This window comes from Cupressus sempervirens, chromosome 9 (genome assembly GCF_028749045.1).
Source record: "Cupressus sempervirens isolate cs-2001-9-10 chromosome 9, ASM2874904v1, whole genome shotgun sequence".
NCBI classification, from domain to species: Eukaryota; Viridiplantae; Streptophyta; class Pinopsida; order Cupressales; family Cupressaceae; genus Cupressus; species Cupressus sempervirens.
In genome coordinates, this window is record NC_143126.1 from 607,294,616 (window position 1) to 607,318,532 (window position 23,917).

Below are 23,917 nucleotides of genomic sequence, written 5' to 3' on the forward strand. Positions count from 1 at the left end.
GATGAGGAAGATATGGAAGAGTTATCATGAAATTTTTATCATGGAATGTAAGAGGTCTTATGGACTAAGCTCTATAAGGTGCCATGTCATGGATTCCTATCATAAACTTGGTAATTTAGATTTTCTTTGCATGCAAGAGGTTAAAATTTATGATTTCCTACTTTCTTGTGGATGTCACATCATTTGGCTAGATGGCATTGTGTTTTCTTCCAAACATAAAATAGGTAGAGGTAGCGTAGTTACTCTACTATCACCTCATCTTCATTTTGCTATTATTTCACATGGTATTGACCCCATGAATAGAATAATTTTGCTTGTGCTTTCTATCAGCAATCATTCCTTTAGAGTAGTTAATGTTTATGCTTCCAATGATGTTGTGGAAAGATCTCAATTGTGGGGCTTGATGGCAGACAACCTACCTCCAGCTACTTGGGTTTATGTGGTGACTTCAATATGGTTGAGGTGGCCTCTAACAAAGATGGCATTTTTCCTTCTTGCTCGAAAACTTGGGAAAGTGAAGCTTGGTACTACATGCATAATAAATTGGGCCTTAATGATCCCAATTCAAATAGCCACCAGCATAATAGGGTATGGCACACTTGGTCCAACTTTTGAGTTGGCTTTCACCATATTCTAAAATGTCTCAATCTTTTTATGATTATTGCACAATCTTTTTTCTCCTTTTCTAAGGATTGATATCTACCTATCATTCCCTTGCTACATGTGATGTTATCATACTACTATCCCATTTATTTTTCCATTTCTTGGAATATAGTTGTCCAACATGTTGTCAAGACTCAATTTTTTATCAATACGTTAGTGCTAATGTATGCCTCCACTATTGCTTATATCCTACATGTCTAGAATTCGAAACCATGTCTGCATTCTCAGACCAGTTGGACCTAGTGGTGGAATGACGCCATCACCAGAACTACTCAATTTTTGTGCATCTATGGGTACCAGTTGGTAATTTTCAGACACTGGTCTTATGAATCCACCACCTTGACACTTGAAAAAGCTCTTGAAGCTCTCACCCTCAACCCTTTTGATGTTGACTTGCAAATCCAATTTGCCAAGCTTCATCATGACAAGCAAGTTGCAAATAATTATGCTACTCGTGAAGCCCAAATCAAAGCTTTCCTCTATTGGTTAGAGGTTGGCGACAAGGCTTCTAAATAATTTTCTTAGGCTCTTAGAGCCCATCACACCAATTTTGGGATTAAAAAGATTAAACAAGAAAATTTTGTTCCTTCTAGTCTCCTTGACATCTTGCAAAATTTTGTGCACCACTATGAAAATGTTTTTTCTTCATAGGGAAATTTGGTTGCTTAGGAGGAAGCCCTTAGAAAGTGTATTACTATTACTCCAAACTGCCTAGCGGTCAAGCAATGAGCCTTTTGTGAACAACTTCTCACTATATAAGACCTCAAGGAGGAAACATTTTCTATGGCTGATGATAAATCCCCTAGGTGTGATGGGTTTCTTGTGAATTCTACAAACATCTTTGGGAGGCTATTGGTCCTGACCTGCACAAAGTTTATCTTGAAGCCTATCAATCCAAGAGTCTAGGAGCTATTAATAATAAATAAAACATCAAATTCATACCTAAAGTTGGAGATCCTGAAGATATCTATAATTGGTAGCCCATTACCTTTCTTAATGTGTCTTATAAGATTATTGCCAAGGAAATTTCTCTAAAAATCCACCATCTCCTACCCTTAATTGTGTGGCTAGAGAAAACTAGCTTTATTAAGTCTAGGTATATTCTTGACAACATTATTATTGTCTAGGAGGGCATGGAGCAGTCTTGCAATTCCAATCAGCGATCTATGTTTTTAAAAATTGATTTTGCTAAAGCTTATGATAGGATCGAATGGCCTTTCATTTTGGCTATTCTTCAAGCTCTTGGTTTTAGCCCCAATTTTCTTCAAGTTATGGAAATTATTTTTCGAGATGCTAATGCTTGTATTACTATCAATAGCTCCTAATCTAAAGCATTTCAGCTCCTTCATTTCATTTGGTAGGGTTGCCCTCTAGCTAAAGCCTTATATGTTTTCATGGCTAAAGGTTTTGGATACTTTCTAGCCCACTCTATTTTTTCTAGTTTGGTGTGTGACATTTCCTTACTAGATTCCTCCTCCCAATTGGTCAAAGGCCACTTTGTTGATGATTCATTTCTCACTCTTTTGGAAGATGACAAAAAGATCACTAATGCCTTGCAATATTTGCATACCTTTTGTCAAGCTTCTGGTTCAGCTATTCAATGGCACGAAACACTCTACTATCAGCAATCTTTTTTTCTAATGCCATCATGGCTTGATCACTTCCAATGGAAATGGGTCACTCATAGGGATATCGTTAATTTTCTAGGCATTCATTTTTCCTTTCAAGCCACACCAGTTAATTTTTCGAATGTTGTGCTTGTCAAGATTAACAAGAAGCTTGACTATTGGCTTACTAGACCTCTTTCTCTTATGAGGAAATTCTAGATTTGTTCAAAGTTTCTAGTAGCTACGCATGTTCCTTATTCCTCCTATTGGGCCCCCTCCAAAGCCTCTTATCTAAAATTAGAGAGATTACTTTGTGAATTTCTTTGGGCGTTTGGCTCTAACCATCATGGCTTCCACAGAGTGGCTTGGGACTATGAAATGTCCCTTTTCTGATTTTACATGATATTTCCAACCTTTAATCAGATCTTTAAGATCAAACAACTAATATCACAAAGATCCTCCAAATTTCTCAAGAAACCCCAAATCGGGTATGCCAGAAATTGTGCCAAAAGCTTCACAGCTTCACCAATTACTAATAAATCTGAAAATGGAAATTTTTACAGAACTTTCAGTAGCATAACAGCCTACAAATTGACATTTCCAGATCCGTATAGCCTTTACACAATAGCTCAAAAATGTAGGACCAAAACTATGCTCATCGGGCTCCCGAAATAGCACAAAATATGCCCGGAAACACCACAAGAACACTAATAATCTATCTCAGAAGTTTAATCATGTCCCAATATATATATTCAGATCTATTTTAATAGCTTAAAGTCTAAAATACAGCAGCAACCAAAACTGATATGAAATACTCAACCGGAAACACCAAACTCTTACAAAAATACACCCGGAAACTCACAAATCTGCACTGTTCAGCACAAAGGCAAACTCTGTATGAGCATGCACATGGAATGGCTTCAAACTCCCGTCCTTAGCCTTCCTGGAAACCTGCAAACTCCCGTTCTTGGGTCTCCCTGGAAACCTGCAAACTCCCGTTCTTGGGTCTCCTTCTCCACAGGTTTGGCAGCCTCTGAAGAATAACAATGAATGAGCGAAAATCAAGTCTGGAATCCCCCCAAAATGCCTCCAAACCTCTTTAAAAAGGGCATAACTGTAACTCACGTCCAAGAGAGGTTAATGAAACATATTTTAATAATAATTATCATTTATTAGTCCAACGGTTTCCAAAGATTAACTCCCTTTTTCCGAAACTTCACTTTCTTGGGCCTGCCTGCCTTAGCAAAGATTTTCTTTTTTTTAAATTATTTGAAAAGGGGACATGACAAGTCCTCCCCTCCCAATCATTGCTTGTCCTCAAGAAATGGCTGAACAATAAACCAATCAATCCACCTGGATCCCAAATGTAGTCATGAACTATACTACTACCAATTAACATAGGCTCCTGCAATATCCTTTGCAATATGACCAAGAGGAATCCATAATCAAATTGACAATTATAGCTCAACCAAACTCCGAAATCACCACTACCACAAACAAAAACCCATGAGGCACAAACTCTTAGAACATCAGAACCCAAGTAAAGTGGACAAATCAAACTACCAACACAGTAAATACCATCAACGCATCCCACTGGCCTATATGGAATGTACAATCCAACTCTGAAACAATGGTGAACCCTCTTGAATGAAACTGTACCAAGTATGGAGAATCCACACACTGTACAACTCCTGCAGTCAACATAACTCTGCAAATCATCGGCCACTATCTCATAACCATAACTCCCATACACTGCTGATGGTGAAAAGACATTACAAGATAAAGAGTAAGAAATGGAATCCAAACCAAATTTGTCTACCATCAACTCCTCAGCACAAGGATCAAATGCTAACTGATGTACATACCCTGCAATATAATGTTGATAAAAAAAACCAACCTCAGTCAACAGCTCACCATGAAGAAGTGATACAACCCACTGTGACTGATCACCAGCTAAGTCAAGAGATGTCATAGCCAAAGGAGTAGAATCAATAACAACACCTGCTGAAGCATCACTCTGAAACTCCTGCTCTAAGTCATGTATTATCAAGCTGTCAACTGTAGAACCTATCGCCATGTCATGCCCATCACAACTCTCATCTTGAGGCATCAAATTGTCCCATAACTGATGATAAGCACTAGGAACCAAAGTACATCTCTGTATCATCATCTCATCAACATGGTCATCAAAGGTAGATAGATGAGCATACCTCACAGTGTAATGCCGATAGAATGCACCAATCTCAGTCAGTGGCTTAGACTGCAATCCAGATGTAACTAACTGCAATCGATCATTAACCAAATTGGAACTGACTACTACCTCTGAAGACATTGCGAAGGGAGTAGTATTACTAGTAGGAACCATGCCAACTATCAGCTCACCAATGTCACACATGGTCTTTGATACAACATCTCTAGTCTTCGTGCCATTAGTACTAGAGGTCACCACCATGTCAGGCATACAACAATCTGCTACAACACCCAACTCAATTGAACCTAACTCTAGTGGGAATGAACCTGATATTCCAATGTTAGTATCAAGAATGGATGCATCCCCATCTCCACTGTCTCTGACAATCTCGGCCATGGACATCCTCAGATCACCAAACACCACTGCTTGTGACTGTATAGAATCAGGTGAAGACTGTAGTCGCTCTAACTCCATGGTCACCTTAGCCAAATGAAACTGTGACTCCTTGAAAGCCAACTGTGTACTCTCAAGAATCTCAGAAGTCACCACAAGCTGCTCAGTAATCTCACTCACCTCATCTTCCTTAGCCAACAATGCATCATATGCTGTACTGCCCCACTTCATAAGATAATCTCTGTCGGCTACCAACTGCATATAATCCTGTCTCAGAATCTGGATAGCCTCCCATAAAGAGTGGAACTCTGTCAAGGAAAGATAACTGCCTCCCTGCTCATCACTAGTAGGAGAACCCCATCCATAAACTGCTAACAACTGACGAGCAGCATCGAAATGCTGGCAAGTGATAGCAATGTCTTGGTCACTAACTCTCAACTGATTAGACACATGATGGCACTGGCTTGACTGTCTCCTACAAACCTCCTCTGATGCACTGTCTAAAGGAGTATCCTCAAAGTTACTAGTCTCTAGAGTATTACCATCCATATCCTGTGAATCAAATCTAAAACTCATATCAACATACAGAGTATCAAAAACATTAGCATTTCTGTCCAACTCCTCTATACCCAAGGAAACTAAGTCTTCAAAATTGCCCATTGCATCCTTCTGGATGTCATCAATGCCAATATGATCCTGGGACTCATCTATACACACTGCCAAATATGAAATATCATCAACACATTCCAACAAGTATGGCCGACTGGATATATGAACAAGGCCCAACATTGGTGTATAAAAACTAATACCAACATCAGACAAGATACTGGCACAAGAAAAGACAACACCATGTAATCTGCTAATCAAATCCATGATAGCACCCAAACAAACACTGCTACCAAAAAGTGTTAAAGATATCCAGTCAACTGAATCCCAAATGCCAATATAACAATCTCGAGTCCATATCCGTAAACTAGAATCAACTGGTAACTCAAGCAAACTCCTCACCTGAGTAATATGACCAATACCAACTAACTCCACATACCTGTCATGATGAGATAATGAAGTCACAATACTATCTTGGTTCACCTTCAGCTGGCTGGACAAATCATGTGAAGTACTACCAGCCTCAACCTCATGTGATGAAGCATCTAACTGTGCCTGGTACTCTTTCTCAGCAAAGTCATGAATGCTCAATGTCTGCTCATCTCTACCAGGTATCTCACCATCCTGCACAACAACATCCTCATAATCATCATCTGAACCCACTACACTGTTGTCACTGCCTGTTGTAACTATACCATCCTGAATACCTGTGGCATCACCCTTTGACAACCTGTAAACAATTGTCTCAATTTGAGTATCAAGTTGACCGTTACTATCAATCTATGTAATATCCTTTCCCACCACCTCCTGTGGCAGAGTAGAATCTGAGACCTCTACCTGGCTATCAGCTAGTTTCTCAAACTCCTCATGCAAGTTCTTGGAAATTGTGTCATCTGTCCTGTGAGAAAATCTACCAAATAGAAATCCAGTCAACTTATCCACCTTAGCTGGGTCAGATAACATGTCATTTATACGGTGGTGCTCAACCAACTGTTTAGACATGTCATGGCTTATTTTCATAAGTTTATCTCGAATGTCTAAATAACCATCCTTTCTATTATTTTGACTCTGGCTATCAATTGTCCAAGATTGTTCCCTCTGAGACTCTGTACTATACCTGTCCATTCTGGATAAAGTAGAGTGTAACCCCAATAGGATATAACTTCTTCAAACACCAAGAACTAACATGCAAATGATTAGAAGTAGCATGCAACCATAGATTTGGACATGCAACTGATTAGAAGCAACATGCAACCACCAAATTATGACATGCAAGATCTGGGTAGTTGTCAAAACTGAAATGCAAACTTCTACAACCACCAAATTCACCAAGAACTAACATGCAAATGATTATAAGTAGCATGAAACTATAGATTTGGACATGCAACTGATTAGAAGCATGCAACCACCAAATTATGACATGCAAGATCTGGGTAGTTGTCAAAACTGATATGCAAGATCTGGGTACTTGTCAAAACTGAAATGCAAACTTCTACAACCACCAAATTCACCAAGAACTAACATGAAAATGATTAGAAGTAGCATGCAACCATAAATTTTGACATGCAACTGATTAGAAGCAACATGCAATCATAAATTATGACATGCAAGATTTGGGTAGTTCTCAAAACTGAAATGCAAGATCTGGGTAGTTGTCAAAACTGACTTGCAACTTCTACAAACCCTCAGGCTGGCAAGATCATGGCTCTGATACCACTGAAATGTCCCTTTTCTGATTTTACATGATATTTCCAACCTTTAATCAGATCTTTAAGATCAAACAACTAATATCACAAAGATCCTCCAAATTTCTCAAGAAACCCCAAATCGGGTATGCCAGAAATTGTGCCAAAAGCTTCACAGCTTCACCAATTACTAATAAATCTGAAAATGGAAATTTTTACAGAACTTTCAGTAGCATAACAGCCTACAAATTGACATTTCCAGATCCGTATAGCCTTTACACAACAGCTCAAAAATGTAGGACCAAAACTATGCTCATCGGGCTCCCGAAATAGCACAAAATATGCCCGGAAACACCACAAGAACACTAATAATCTATCTCAGAAGTTTAATCACGTCCCAATATATATATTCAGATCTATTTTAATAGCTTAAAGTCTAAAATACAGCAGCAACCAAAACTGATATGAAATACTCAACCGGAAACACCAAACTCTTACAAAAATACACCCGGAAACTCACAAATCTGCACTGTTCAGCACAAAGGCAAACTCTGTATGAGCATGCACATGGAATAGCTTCAAACTCCCATCCTTAGCCTTCCTGGAAACCTGAAAACTCCCGTTCTTGGGTCTCCCTGGAAACCTGCAAACTCCCGTTCTTGGGTCTCCTTCTCCACAGGTTTGGCAGCCTCTGAAGAATAACAAAGAATGAGCGAAAATCAAGTCTGGAATCCCCCCAAAATGCCTCCAAACCTCTTTAAAAAGGGCATAACTGTAACTCACATCCAAGAGAGGTTAATGAAACATATTTTAATAATAATTATCATTTATTAGTCCAACGGTTTCCAAAGATTAACTCCCTTTTTCCGAAACTTCACTTTCTTGGGCCTGCCTGCCTTAGCAAAGATTTTCTTTTTTTTAAATTATTTGAAAAGGGGACATGACAGACTACCATTTCCTTCCCAAAGAGTCTAGAGGCCTTGGGCTTATTTCCACTCAAAAGAAAGGGCTTGCTCTTTGTGCCAAATGGATAATTTGTGCCATTACAGGAAATGAAGCCTGGAAAGTGTTGGTTTAACATTACATTTCTTTTGGTATTCCTACCAATAGACCTGCATGGAAGGAGATTAGATTTTAAACCCTTCTTATCATGTGGAAACCTGTTCACATATAGGGCTCCTTTGTTATTAAGAGTATATGGAAATTTTGGGAAGATATCAAGCCTTGGCTTCACTAGTCTTGTGATGGTTCTAGAATGAACTCTCTTTTAATCAACTGAAAATATGGTGGTCTCCTCTATTTGCCACCTAGGGTGTCCCTTTGGCCAAGACTCAAGGTGCTTATGCTCTACAATTTTTTAAACATGGCATCAAGACCCCTAAGGACCTCTTTTCCAAGGTCACATTGAGCTTTAGATCATGGAAAGATATATAAGTTCAATTTCATCTTGCACATTCATATCAGAAGATTTTTGATTTTTTGGTTGTTGCAATTTTAGATCATCTACTTCATAAGGTGGGTATTCAATCTGTGCATCCTTGGTGGACTGACCGAAAATGGTATCTAGCTACTCCCTTCACCAGCTATAAGCCAAGCTTGGGATATCATTGGCTTTCTCCCCATTTTCCAATGGTGAATATCCTCAACCAGTGTTTGCATTTGCAGTCTTCTCTCTCTTAGTGGAGAAAGTGTTTTGACACTATTTGATATGCCATTATAGAGCCCCAAATTGCTCACTTTTCTTGGTGTTCGGTTTTTCAAGGTCCTCCCCTTGGCCCTTAGCTCAAACATATTAGGGTTCCAGATCCTTGGTGCCCTTTTTGCAAGCAACCAGAGATGTTTTTGCATCTCTTTTGGTTCTATAGACATTCTCAAAAGTATTAGCACTAGATTCGTGATTTTTTTTGGCTCTTTTGGCCAAAACCCTTTTCTTGGAATATGGTTATTTTGGGTGATTCCCCTAGGCTTCCCATGAAGGTTACCCAAATCTAGCATACCTTCAGGATGGAGATTTTGTTTACTTTCTAAAAAGATAGGAATATCATTATTTTTACTAATGATTTTCTCAACATAAATGTCACTATGTACACTAGAGCATGCATTTGTAATAATTTAATGATGTAGATTTAGGTACAAGCCAACAAGGTGGCTTTGGAGGTGGCCCACCTCCATGAGCTACCTAACCATTGGGGTAATGCTCTCTATACAATTGCCAAAGTTTTGCTTGATGTCTCTGTTGAGGTTACTCCACCCAGAGGCTGCCACCATGGGCACAACTCCTCAAGCCATCGCTCACACATGTCTTACTCATAGGCTTCCCATTAATGATCTCCTATTGGTGGTGGTGCAGGTTGGGGTCACCACTCGGTTTCTCCACCCCAAAGTGGCACAAGGTGGTGTCCAAGCTTGGTGAATCCCCCTGCTAGTGCTTGGTGTATGGTACTTGGTAAATGACATGTTCGTCTAGTTCTTTCCATCTCGCTCCCACAAGTTGATAACAAGGATGAAGCTTGGGCCCCTAACAATGTTGCTAATGGCTAGATTGTTCCTAGCCCACCTGTCAATCCCAAGGATAACTGGGGATTCCATGATCAAGATGAACCATCACCCTTAGCTGACACTGCTTTGGTAGCCTGAGGATGTTTCTTATAAGTTTTTTTTTTTGATAAATACTTGTTGATTCTGGTTGAGGCCACGTGAACTCTCGCAAGGTGGTCTTATATGCCCTAACCCTTTTTTGTGAATTGTAACTTAGCATATTATTTATTAATATAAAAGGACTATTCATATAAAAAAAAAGTTATTAAAAAATAGTAAAATCAATCTAAAATCAACCAACTTGAAATAATAAAACTTCTTCATAAATGATTTCAAACCATCATATCAACTAATTTGAATATTTTATTTTATTTTTGATAAATGATTAGAGAATCATTTTCATCTATATATTGTAGGGTGATCTTGATAAGAAATCTTAAGTTCCACTAAGAAATCTCATCATCTATATGTATGGCCCCATCAACTTCTTGAAAAAACAAAAATTCAAATATCACCATGAACTCGAAATCAGACAATTATTAAAAATGACTCATGCTTTCTAAAACAATGTTGAAATTAACAAACCTTATTCTAGAACTGATCATGGCATAAAAGTCAATCTTCTCTACAACATTTAGTACAATTAATAGAAAGGGACTATCCATCAAAAAAAAAAGTTATTTAATAAAAGTAAAATCTGTCTAAAATCAACCAATTTGAAATAATAAAACTTCTTCATACATGATTTCAAACCACCATCTCAAATAATTTGAATATTTTATTTTATTTTTTATAAATGATTAGAGAATCATTTTCATCTATATATTGTAGGGTGATCTTGATAAGAAATCTTAAGTTCCACTAAGAAATCTCGTCATCTATATGTATGGCCCCATCAACTTCTTGAAAAAACAAAAATTCAAATATCACCATGAACTCCAAATCAGACAATTATTAAAAATGACTCATGCTTTCTAAAACAATGTTGAAATTAACAAACCTTATTCTAGAACTGATAATGGCATAAAAGTCAATCTTCTCTGCAACATTTAGTACAATTAATAGAAAGGGACTATCCATCAAAAAAAAAAGTTATTTAATAAAAGTAAAATCTGTCTAAAATCAACCAATTTGAGATAATAAAACTTCTTCATACATGATTTCAAACCACCATCTCAAATAATTTGAATATTTTATTTTATTTTTTATAAATGATTAGAGAATCATTTTCATCTATATATTGTAGGGTGATCTTGATAAGAAATCTTAAGTTCCACTAAGAAATCTCATCATCTATATGTATGGCCCCATCAACTTCTTGAAAAAACAAAAATTCAAATATCACCATGAACTCGAAATCAGACAATTATTAAAAATGACTCATGCTTTCTAAAACAATGTTGAAATTAACAAACCTTATTCTAGAACTGATCATGGCATAAAAGTCAATCTTCTCTGCAACATTTAGTACAATTAATAGAAAGGGACTATCCATCAAAAAAAAAAGTTATTTAATAAAAGTAAAATCTGTCTAAAATCAACCAATTTGAAATAATAAAACTTCTTCATACATGATTTCAAACCACCATCTCAAATAATTTGAATATTTTATTTTATTTTTTATAAATGATTAGAAAATCATTTTCATCTATATATTGTAGGGTGATTTTCATATAAGAAATCTTAAGTTCCAATAAGAAATTTTATTATCTATATGCATGGCCCATCAACTTCCTAAAACAACAAAAATTCGAATATCACCATGAACTCGAAATCAGAAAATTATTTAAAATGACTTCCGCTTTCTAAAACAGTGTTGAAATTAACGAACCTTATTCTAGAACCGATTATGGCAAAAAAGTCAGTCTTCTCTGCAACATTTAGTATAAAGAACATGCCTGAGATAAGTTGCTTCAACTACTGATTAATTCTCAAGAAATATTTGCCAGCGGCCTACCCAGTTATGGCATGGCTTATTTTCCCTTTACCACATTTAGGTTTCTTAATCATCTTTCTCTGGATAATATACATATGTGTCACAAAAAAGAATACCAAGAGCAACAAGGGAGTGTTGAAATTGCCACCAGGGCCACGGTCATGGCCACTGGTTGGAAATCTCCACCTGTTGGGAAGCCTTCCTCACCAATCCCTGGCTGAGCTCGCAAAAAAGTATGGACCAATCATGTTCTTACGCTTGGGCTCTGTACAAACAGTTGTGGCCCCTTCTCCTGCCATGGCCAGAGAGTTTCTTAAGACCCACGATCTGATATTTGCCAACAGGCCACCTTCATCAGGGGGCGAATACCTGGTCTACAAGCACAGAGACATAGCGCTAGCCCCCTATGGAGATTACTGGCGGCAGATGAAAAAGCTCTGCACAGTTGAATTGCTGACGGCGAAGAGAACCGAATCATTCAGTTGGGTGAGAGAAGAAGAGGCCTCCGCCATGGTTAAATCTCTGTGGGAGGAAAGCAAGAAAGGCACGCGCTCGGTTAACATGAGGAACCACATCTATTCCGCCTTACTCAACATACTTTGTAGAATGTTTGCAGCGAGAAGTTACTCGGACCATCAACTGAGCGGGGGGCAGCAGTTTTCAGAGATGGTGAGGGAGATTATGCATCTCGCGGGAGTAGTTGTTCTTGGAGACTTCATTCCATCTCTGGCCTTTCTCGACTGGGGGGGCTACCGCCGCCGTATGGAGACTGTTCATAAAGTATTCGATGAGTTTGCTGAGAATCTAATCGATGAACACATTGAGCGGAGAAGGGTGAAAAAGTCCGAAGAAGCAGACATTGTGGACGTGATGTTGGACATGGCGGAGAGTGAAAGTCGGGAGATGCAAGTCTCTAGGGTTCACATCAAAGCAATCATCTTGGTCAGTCTAGTTTAAATGTTGTACCACAAACTGCTATTGCTAGTTAAACTTTTTGATTTGCTTTCATGTTGTCAAACTATGGAATTATTCATAGTTCACCGAGAAAAATCTATGCTATGGTCTCACTAACCAAGGAGTTGAATTCTTTCGCAGGATATGTTATTAGCTGGAGTAGTAACATCTTCCGGAACTATAGAATGGGCAATGACTGAGCTGCTGAGAAACCCTAAAGCAATGGCAATGGCACAACAAGAGATTGAGTCAAAGGTTGGGAAAGATCGCATTGTAAGGGATAGTGATCTTGTAAACTTTGAGTACTTGCGATGTGTGGTGAAAGAAACACTTCGGCTACATCCATCAGGGGCATTTCTTGTACCACGCGAGTCCACGCAGGGTTGTAATGTTGGAGGATATTACATTCCACCGAAAACAAGGCTGTTTGTGAACGTTTGGGGAATTGGAAGGGATGAAAGTGTTTGGGAGGATGCTTTAGAATTCAAACCTGAGAGATTTATTGGGTCGAGCATAGATTTCAAAGGCCAACACTTCGAATTGTTGTCTTTTGGAACAGGGAGGAGGGGATGCCCAGGGATGTACATGGGGCTCTCTGCTGTTTACTTGTGTGTGGCTCAGCTCATACATTGCTTTGATTGGAGTGTGGAGGGTGATTTGGATAGGGATGAAATGTTCGGATTGAGCCTGCCGAGGAAGTTTCCTATCGTTGCTCTTCCTTCCTTGAGGCTGACCACCTACGAGGCACCATAATAGTTGCTAGAATAACTACCAACATCGACCTATAGACATCAAGAAATTGTAGCCTCATGTGTATGTGGATATTTGTTCTTTGTTTAGACAATAAAAGTGGGGAATGAATATTTAAATTATATCACTTCTGTTGTGCATGTTTCTTCTTTACAGTGTAGTGTCTTTTACTATTCAACATTTTAATATGCAATAGTCTTGAGTCGGTGAAATTCAATAAAACTTTAAAATGTAAATCCTTTAAACTAAAAAGGAACAAATGTCATAGTTGCAAGTGCAAGACATAATATAGTGATTTAGGTCAACAAGAGATGCATTGGATGAAGTGCTCATATATAGTAACTATTGTTCAAAAGAGTATTTAGCCATTGTTATTTAAAGATTAAAACAAATATAAAATATTTGTGTAATGCAATTAATCTACCATGATAATTAGTTTAAGAATCAATAGATTCAATTAGAGAAAATAATTGTTTCAAATTATTAAATTTGTTTATTAAATATGAAATTTCTTATAAATGAAAGTTATTGTTTAATGTAGCTATTATCTATGATAATATTAGACTCTATTCATGCATATCTAATGTATAAGTTTGGTCATTGTTGTAAGGAAAGCCATTTAAGAGACAAACTTATTGAAATGTGACATTTTAATTTATTGTGATGTAATTAATAGTGGTCATGGCATTCAACTCATTAATAAATTTGAAACTTTATTATCTATTGGTGTTGCTACCATGTCAACACAAAGATGATTGGTGTTGCTACCATGTCAACACAAAGATGTTAAAGTTGACCTTGAGATGAAGTTCATCCTACACATTTTTAAGTCATCTCTAAGTGAGTCCTCAAGAATCTAGCATTTATGCCCAATTTTTTATATAGAGCATTAGAGGTTTTTAATCCCTCTACTACCCACTTGTCTCTTTGTGTTCTATCCATTTATCATAATTTTCATTTCTTGTCGAATATTAGGGGTTCATTGTATGTGGATTTTTCTAAGATTTATTTCCTTCTATAATTCATTGTTGTCAACTCACTTATTTGTTGGCTTGGAGGTTTTTGAGCAATGTTTTTTTTTTTTTTCTATTTGTGGGAAGTGATTTTTTATGTTTGTCAAATATCATGTATTATGTTGGGGTTTTAGAGGGGTGATTGTTGTAGAAGTATTGAAGGTTATAGATCTAGATATGATAGATGTACTGAAGACTTTTTAAGGCTATAGAAAAAGGTGATATTTGAAATCCTTTTCTTGTGTTCTTACATGCACCTAAGTGGATAGAGTCTATTTGTTTCTTAGATCTACTATGTTGGAGGAGACAAATCTTGTGGATGCACAAGGAGGAGGTTTTATTATGCTCTTTTGGTCTTCTCAATGGAGAATGGTGTCTAATATAATTTGGATGATAAGGGTTTAAAAGTGGACCTTTTTGAAGACGAGAAATATCTAGATGATATTGTAGTTGATGTAGTGGTATCAATGGTGGTTGCAATGACTTTTTGTCTACCATAATGTGCAACTTCTATATATTGCTCATGGGTCTTCTCTATGTTGGTATCTTTTTTATTTATCAAGTGATCATTGGGTTGATATGGTTATTTATACAAATGATTTTTGAGTTGATAGATTGTTGTCCTATTCCATTTTATTATTTTTTGTTGTTTCTGTATTGGTGGTTGGGGTGGTTCTCATTTGGCTTGCATTGCTAGATCTCATTTGGTTGGGGTCTATATTTTGAGGCTTTTGTTGGTCTCAAGTTTTTTGGGTACAAGTTGTTTGTGAGAATGGTTTTTAATTATTTTTTTGAGAAATTTTTGGTTCCTTCCTTGCTTTTTATGATTTTTATCTCTTTCTATTCAAGGGGTTCTTCTTGTTTGGGTGAGATTTTTTATTGTGCTTGATTTGAGAGGGTTGTTTTGGATTCCATTCCTATTTATCTATTTTTGTCTTCTTTTTCTACCTTCTTGGCTACTCATAATGGTTTTTGAGGTTTATTTTTGCCCTATGGAGGTGTATTTATATTGATATGTATGGAGGAGAAATTATGTTTACTCTAGGTGTTCCCCTCTATTTTCTTTCCTATAAAGCCTAGTACTATGTATTATTTAGGTAAGGTGTGACTATTTATGTGGAAACCATTGAATACCTTGTCTCTTTTGATGACATCTATTAAAAAAAACTATTAAGGTGGTCCATGATACTTTTATTTTAAGGATTTATAGTTGTTTGATATTTCCAAATGTCTTTCAAAACCCTTTAGGGTGTTTTGAGATTGGCCATCTTCAATTTTTTTAATATCATTATGGAATGGTTATGTTACTCTATTATCATAAGGTTTTTAGGGGCCTCTAATTATATAATATCTCATTCTTTTTCATGAATATCCTTTATTCAAGGTATTCCTTAATATATAAGGTTGCAAAATTCCTTCACAAAAACATTACTTTTTGAATATTCTATTGGTTTCTTTGGCTCCTATTCAAAGGTCATTTTTAATATGATGGTTTATGTTCCTTCATAAATCCCCTTATTGTCATAATATAGTGGATTTTTTTGCAAAAAATTCTCTTTCAAAAAGGCTCCTCTTTTTTTACTGGTATCAATTCTTATGAGTTCATTCTTCTTCTCTAACTATTCAAAAGGATTCTAAGGATTCTAATTGTTTAGGCTTTCTATTTCCTTATCTCATCAATATTGTAGAATTTTCACTCAAAAAAAAGAAAAAAAACTCTATATAATATTTTATTTACCTAAATAAAATACATTGGATGCAATAGATATATTAGTATTCATTTCATTGGGTAAAACTAGTGGTACTTTTGTGCAAGAGCACCTAGGCTAACAACAAGTTCTAGTTGCACATTTTGTTTTTCTTTGTCTTGAACTAACCTTAGACAATTTATTTGGCTATGTTTGGACCTGATAAAGTCATTTGTATTTTCTCCAAGATGGATTTGACTAGGCTCAATCCAATTTAGATGTTTTTTCTTACCTTGTGGTTAGGTTGTTAGGATGCAAGTTTAGGGTTATGGATCTTATACACTATGAGTCCTCCAGAAAGATTTGGTTTGAGTATAATTTTTTTATATGGTCTTTATAAATCTCTCTGCATATTTTGGAGGTCATGGAATATAATGTCATTTGATGCAAAGTTGGTAAAGATGTAAATTGTTGCAAAAGTTGTATATTAGGTCAAAGTGGTCAAAATCATATGAGTTAATGCTATGTAGGATAAATCATGATTGGAAATCATAAAGAGGTCATATTAAACCTATTCAGAATTTTCCAAGGGTTAAATGTAAAATTTTCTAGGAGATGCAAAAAGTTGTTAGCAATTTTGGAAAATCGCATGACAACATTTTGACAAGAAAGTTGCATATCATGAGGAAGGTGTTGATAGTTATGGTAACTATTTGAAACCTCTATGAAAATATATAAAACCATGGAGGATACCCATTCCAAGGGTTGGATTTGGTAATAAGTGGATTATGAAAAGTGAAAAGGACGATATGTTGTTCTGAATTGATGATTTTCATTTTTTTGACTACTTGAGTACTTTAATGGATTTAAAAGCTTTTGTTTGTGTTGGATCCTTGTTTTTTTATGTTATTAGAAATTATATATGTTTTTATATTTCAAGTTGGAATGAGTTCATTTTCTAACAGTTTGAAAATCATTTGTAAATAGGCAGTCTGTTGTTCCTATTTTGGTAATTTTGGGGAAAATAGCTCCCCCATGAACCCTCACTATTGAATCATCATGGTTTGGAGGGATGTGAAATTTTTATCCTTGTAAAATGTACATAGAAAAGGATAATTCTAGAGAAGCCTCTCTTCTATTTTTGAAGTGATGCCCTAGGTAAGCTTTCAATGCATGGCTAGGTGATCACAATGCTTGCAAGTTGTTTTTGATTGATTGAATGTGCTTGAAATTTTAATTTAAGAGTTTTAAAAGGAGGATAGATGTATAAGGAAGATATGTGTTTGAGGAGAATGTTTCAAGACATTATTTTCCAATTGTTCCATTAAACCCTACCAAGTAATGATATGAGATGTTTGAAACCCTTATTTTTAGTCATACAAGTAGCAAGGTGGTGTGTGGAAAAGTTGAGAACTTGAGACCTACAAAATCTTGAAGTACTTCCAAAAGGGTATTCATATTGGTGATTAATTTTCCACATTGTTAAGGGAAATTTGGACTCATAGCCCAAAAGTAAAGTTTGGAGGCCTAATCCAACTAAGCCTAATTAGGATAGTTTTACCAAATTTGAAGGAATCTATAGTCAAACCTATAGATTTTGAGACTAAGATGATAGGGAAAGTCTAAAATCCCTCAAGCTGAATCCGTCACTCCAAGTTGAAGGTAGAATGACCATTCTTGATGAAATTGTGAGTTTTGAGAACAAGTTGGAATGTCTCCATGATGGATGCAAGTTGTAAAAATATTGGTGTAGCTAGATAGGGGAGATTGCGAGATAAGATAGCAATCCTGTTTACGTTACAGTGACAAGGGGAAACCCTAGTAGGATAGAAGGGTATCCTAATTAAGTCCTTAGTGATGAAAAGTGCTTGAAGCAATCTAATTTAAGTCATATTTGTATTAGAACCATCAAAGATTTGCGGCTAGTTGCATGTCTTTATATACTTTAGAGTTAGTAGGGCAGGTAGAAATGGTGACCAATATAGATGGTTAGGGCAACAAAGGGGAACCCTAGTAGGCTAGAAGAGAAGCCTAAGTGATTCTTTAGTGAAGGAAGGGACTTGAAGGAATCTAGTTTATATCATATTGGTATTTGAGCCACCAAATATTTGGGGCTAGTGGCATGTCTTCATCTACTTTAGAGTCAGATGGGACACCCTAAATATAGGTGACCTGAGAAAGGTTCTACTTGCCAAGGAAGTGTAAAAAGGGTCACTTATGTGCAAGACAAGTCTAGTAACAACAAAAAAACTATTTGAAGTCAATGTTATTTTTTAATTGATTAATATAGGTCCATCTACTCCATTGGGTTGTGCTATTCTAGAGGAATCATAGACTTGTAAGAAGGTGAGTTATTCTTTTCATAGAACCTTCAGTTGTAAAGTATTTTCACATATATATTCTGTAAATATGACCAAGCTAGAAGATAAATATAAGAAATGTGCATTTGTCGAATATGGCATTGATGAATTTGACTATAGAATTTGGTATTTAAAAAATCATAAATTTATAAGAACAAGGGATGTCATTTTTAGTGAGATTGTGTTGTACATAGATCTATTGCAATAGCATGAGAAGAAAAACAATGATAATGTTGTGCTAGATGATACTCAAAAGGATGATGTTCTAGTGATCCCTTATTATTTGAATCAACAAAGAAACAAATACCATGAATACCCTATAAAATTTAGATGATCAAAAATGCTATGTAGACCTCCAGAAATATGTTCCCACTCTTTCTAGTCCATTTTATTAACATATGTTCGTGAACCTAAATGCTATGATTAAGCTATGCAAGTAGATACAAATCTTTAGTGTGAGTGTGCAATAATAGATGAAATTGACTCCTTTCTAAAAAATAACACTTGATATTTACATAAGCTACACATAGGAAAATGTGCTTTATAGAATAAATGGGTTTACAATCTAAAAGAAGAGGATGGAGGTAAGAAAATATTTAAAGCTAGGTTAGTTGTAAGAGGATTTTCATAGAAGAAGGTCATTGATTTTGATTAGATATTTTCTCTAGTTAAAGTGACTTCTATTCATACTATTTTAAGTATTGTGGGTATTGAAGATTTGCATTTGGAGCAGTTTGATGTTAAAACAACTTTTTTTATGTTGATTTGGTGAAGAAATATATATGGAATAGATATAGTGAAACTGCATAGTTACTACATTGGAATGGTAAAAAATACATTGTGGCAGTGTTGGAATATACAATAGTAAAAATAAAAGATCTATCAAATAGTGAAAACCTCCCTAAGGTTCCAAAGGATGAGATTATTGATATCCATCTTGATCATTTTTAGGAAAGATCTTTAGTGTTAATAGAACCTACATAGCCAATCAACTTGGGTACATCAACAAATTCACAAATGGTACACATTTCTTAATCACTTTCTGATGAATAAAAAGAATAATTTACCTAGTTTTTCCAAGAAAAGAAGATAAAATTCTCTTGCTCCTAATCTAACATGCCAAGATTGAGTATGGATTTAATAATGCACCACTTATCTATTTCTCCAAGAGTGAAGCTAGTAAAAAAAACTATGAAAAATGCATCATCATGTTGCATTACTAGTAAAGGTTGAAGTATAAAATCAACTCAATGCAAGATTTATTAGAGTAATAAATTATACCATGTGGATATCAAATACTATTATACTTTCTAAGGAAAAAAAGTCTATATTAGTGTATACAGATTTTAGAGATATAAATAAATCTTGACCAATAGATGATTTCCTGGTACCCAACATTAACATGATTATCAACCTCACAAGAGGTTATGAAATGTACTCACTAATGGATGGGTTTTTAGACTATAACCAAATTAAAATTTCTCTTAAAGAGCAAGGAAAGATTACATTCACATGTGCATGAGGCACATTCTACTAGAATGTAATGATATTTGGGATAAGAATGTAGGAGAAACATACCAAAAAAAAAAGACTACAATCTTCCTTGATATTATGCACAATAACATGGGATACTATGGATGATACACTTACCTAATCTATATTGAGAAATATTCTCATAGAATACATGAGAAAGATTTTTGAGAAAATGGAACAACTTAACCTAAGACTAAATCCAAAGAAATGGGCATTCAACATGTCATCAAGTAAAATATTAGGATTCATTATCTCAATAAAGGGAATTGATGTAGATCCAAAGAAACTGAAAGGAATACTTGATTTTCAACCATCAAGGAACATAATTCAAATGATGATGTAGTAAGGAAATCTCTAATCCATAGGAAGGTTCATATCAAAAATAGAAGATAAAGATGAGCCGTTCACAAAGATATTGCATAAAGGAATAACTTCCATATGGATTGGGGATTGTGACAAGAACTTTAGTCAAATTGATAACTCTCTCAATTCCTCTAGTTTTAATGGCTCTGATTAAAGGAAAATAACTACTCCTATGCATATCAACAACTAGTACATTTTTTGGACTCCTATTAGTGCTAGATAATGATACTAATAAAGAAAGAGAAATGTGGTACATCAATATATAAATCCTATGTCTTATGAGATAAAATAACCCATCATAGAGAAAGCATTCTTACCAAAATTATCTTTCCATAATATTTTTTAATATAGTACATGAAAGAAAAGCTAATTGCAAAGATCAATTTACTCAAATATGTGTTGAACAAAGAAAACCAAATAAGAAGATTAGAAAAATGGGTCCTTATCTTAAGTGTTTTTGACATTCAATATGTTGACATAAACGAAACCAAAGGATGTGTGATAGTGGACCAGATGACAACATCACCAATACTAGATAATGATCCATTACACATAGAATTTCCTCATGTGACAATCATGCATCTAACTAAACATCCACAGAAGGTGTATTTTGATGGTTCTTTCACTCAAGAAGGATTCAAAGTAGGTTCATTATTTATCACTCCACAAGGATATAGAATTCCTAAGAAATACAAGATGCTTACCCTTATAATAATAACATTGAAGGATATGAAACTTTGGCAAATGGAATTAAGCTTGTAATTGAATGAAAGGTAATTGAGTTACACATCAATGGAGATTCACAGTTGATCATCAACCATGTGAACAAAAATTACCAAAATAAAGATGATACACTTATGCCTTACAATAATATGGTTTATGACCTAAAGAACTATTTTGTATACATCGATTATGAGAATATTTAGAAGTTAGATAAAAAGACAACATGTGTGATGACTACTTTAGCATCAAGATTTTTAGGGTATAAGATAGAAGCCAATAAAGATAGGGGGCTAGCCCCAATGAACAAAAAAGATGAAGAATAAGCTAGAGGTTACCTCCTAGTTATCTACCCTATGCCATCTTTAAAATTCATAAAACAAGATACATCCATAGCATAATTAACGGTACAATCACTCCTTAATCTAATATGTAGGACATATTGTAAAATAGACCAGCAACACCTAAACAAAATACTTTTATTAATCAACATAAGTACATATAAACTAAAACCCCATAGGGTATGAAGTTCATAGTTATGAGCATAGAAAAAACACAAAAAACACCAGAACTAGGGCTAGCTTCCCTCTTCCTGCCCATATTTGTCCTCCTTTAGTATCAATGATACAACTAGAGGAACACTAGTTTTTCTATGACTTCCTAGTGGGAGAACTCCCCTTCCATGCCAATGATCACTAGATTCCCAAATAGTTTTTTCTTTAGAACCTGAAGAACCTTCTAAATATTTTCACACTTATAACTATTCCAAACATCAAAACATACTTGAAAACTTTTCCCTAAATGAGAAATATTGCCTAGTAAGAGTCGCATTGTGGTATTTAATTATTGATACTGACTCGAATGAATGATATCTTGATGAAATATTCCTTAGATGTTTTGAGTGAGATGATTCAAACTACACATCAAAATAAGTCCCACGGAGGTGTATGTTTGGCTCATTTGAACCATTTTTTAGTAGCTAAGATATTGCCAAGGGTGGGATCCTATTGATCCACTATAGAAAAAGATTAATTAATTTATTTATTTATTTATTTTAAATAGTGACAGAGCCACTTGATATATATATATATATATATATATATATATATATATATATCTTTTAATATTTTTTACATTACTCTACTTCTAACATAAGGAGCTCTCGAAGACAAGAACCAGGAAAAGAAAACTTCATTCATAACCCCATGAAGTAGAAGAAGGAAAGAGAAGATATGGGAAGAGAGGAAGGAAGATGGTTGGAAAATCTCGTTATAATAGCCCCAAAGTAAAACCTCCATCTTACAAAATATATATGCAAAAGAAGAAGAACAAGAAATCAACTTACTAATATGTACAATTATTTACATAAGCTACTTGTGATACAACCTATTAGTAAAATAACACCTACTAAATTCCACAAAAAAATGATAGAAGGGTTCTCCAAAATCGAACCTTGTAATCTGACTAGTTGATGGCCAAAACACTAAACTATCTCCATGCAAGGACCTGAACATAGAAAAAAGAAAAAAAACACAAAGAAAAAAAACAAAACCAAATAATCTTATTCCTCCATTTCACCTCTTCTAGGAATAGGATCACCCAACTTGAGACTAAGATTAGGGGTCAAAGTGGGAGGGGGTATCATAGGTGCAATAGATGCCTAAGACGAGTCATGCTCCAAGAGATCTAGAATGGGAAAAACCATTTGATGTACATTGTTAATGCAAATTTTTGGCAAATAGCCACCATATTGTTGCAATCTAGCCTTAACCAGGTGAAAATACTACCTCTCAAGGGCTTTATTAATGCTCTCAAACACCATGATTACTAAGAAGAGCATGGTGGTGAAACAAGCTCCTAGTGAGAGCAGGACCACTCCAAAGATCATACTTCTTACAGGCTTTAACAAGCCTACCACCTTGCAAAAAACTAGGTCTTACATATTTGGAAACTATCAATTCCAAATGAAATAGAGATTGTAGTAAACTGAGAGCATTTGATAGAAAGACTGACATAATTTGAGAGGGATAAATTAGTCTTTATCCAGGGGAAAAAAGAATCTCATGCCCAATAATCCTCTTGATATTTCTATGAATGTGAGGGAAATCACAGAAGAAAATTACTACTAACATGTCATCCTTAATGTAGCCGAGAAAAGGTCACTCCCAATCTTTCAGCTCCAAGAAAACCCTATCGTTCCTTGGATAATAATCCATGTGCAAAGAAGAGAAAGCCAAGAAACCATCAATTAGGTAACTAACACCAACCAAAGAACTATGGTGACTCGACATATTTATGCTATTTGAAAGTAGTGAAGAAAAACTTCCCCAAAATGCAAAGATAAAATAAGCAACTAGAAACCCAAAAAAACATATCAAGAAATGACACAATAAAAAAACTATAAACAATGATAACCAATTGTGCCATGAAGATATGGAATCCATCATAAAAAAAGGTTACAGATCAGATCACACGAAATAAATATGAAAAAACAAATGCAAACTAATATAATTAATACCAACTGGTTGAAATTTGTGAGAGACCAAATTCCAAGAAAAAGGGAACATTGCCAATTGTTAAGAAGTAAACTTTAGTAATGGCCAACATGTAATATGGAAAACTAGCTAGCTGCCATCATCAAAGAATAGGACATCATGCTAAGTACAAAAAAATAGATCCTCATGCCAATTCATAATTATTTCAAAGATCACAACTCCCATCTATCAGTCATTAAAAAAATTTCCCACTAGATACTAACTACTAACCCCATGTAATCATTAATTATACACACATTATACTTGACCACCTAAAACCATATCTACAAGTAAATATATGCATAAGTAGAACACACATAATGCTATTAAACATCATAACACAACCTAGTAGAAAAATTAAGACTCACTCTTAATGATAGAAA

At 35.3% G+C, this 23,917-nt stretch overlaps 1 protein-coding gene across 1 annotated transcript; it reads left to right on the plus strand.

The window, feature by feature from the left end:
* The first annotated feature begins 11,587 nt into the window (after positions 1–11,587).
* On the plus strand, positions 11,588–13,445 carry LOC149540149 (cytochrome P450 750A1-like). The gene is made up of 2 exons (XM_089801325.1): positions 11,588–12,561; positions 12,715–13,445. The coding sequence occupies exons 1-2, from the start codon at positions 11,647–11,649 to the stop codon at positions 13,324–13,326; spliced, it is 1,527 nt and encodes a 508-aa protein (XP_089657451.1). The 5' UTR covers positions 11,588–11,646; the 3' UTR covers positions 13,327–13,445.
* Positions 13,446–23,917: the final 10,472 nt, after the last annotated feature.

What these genes read in the sequence shown, in the direction of transcription:
- LOC149540149 (XM_089801325.1), top strand. Translation starts at nt 11,647, where the DNA reads ATGGCATGGCTTATTTTCCCTTTACCACATTTAGGTTTCTTAATCATC. An exon ending in ACATCAAAGCAATCATCTTG is followed by an intron (nt 12,562 to 12,714) that starts GTCAGTCTAGTT and finishes ATTCTTTCGCAG; the next exon opens with GATATGTTATTAGCTGGAGT.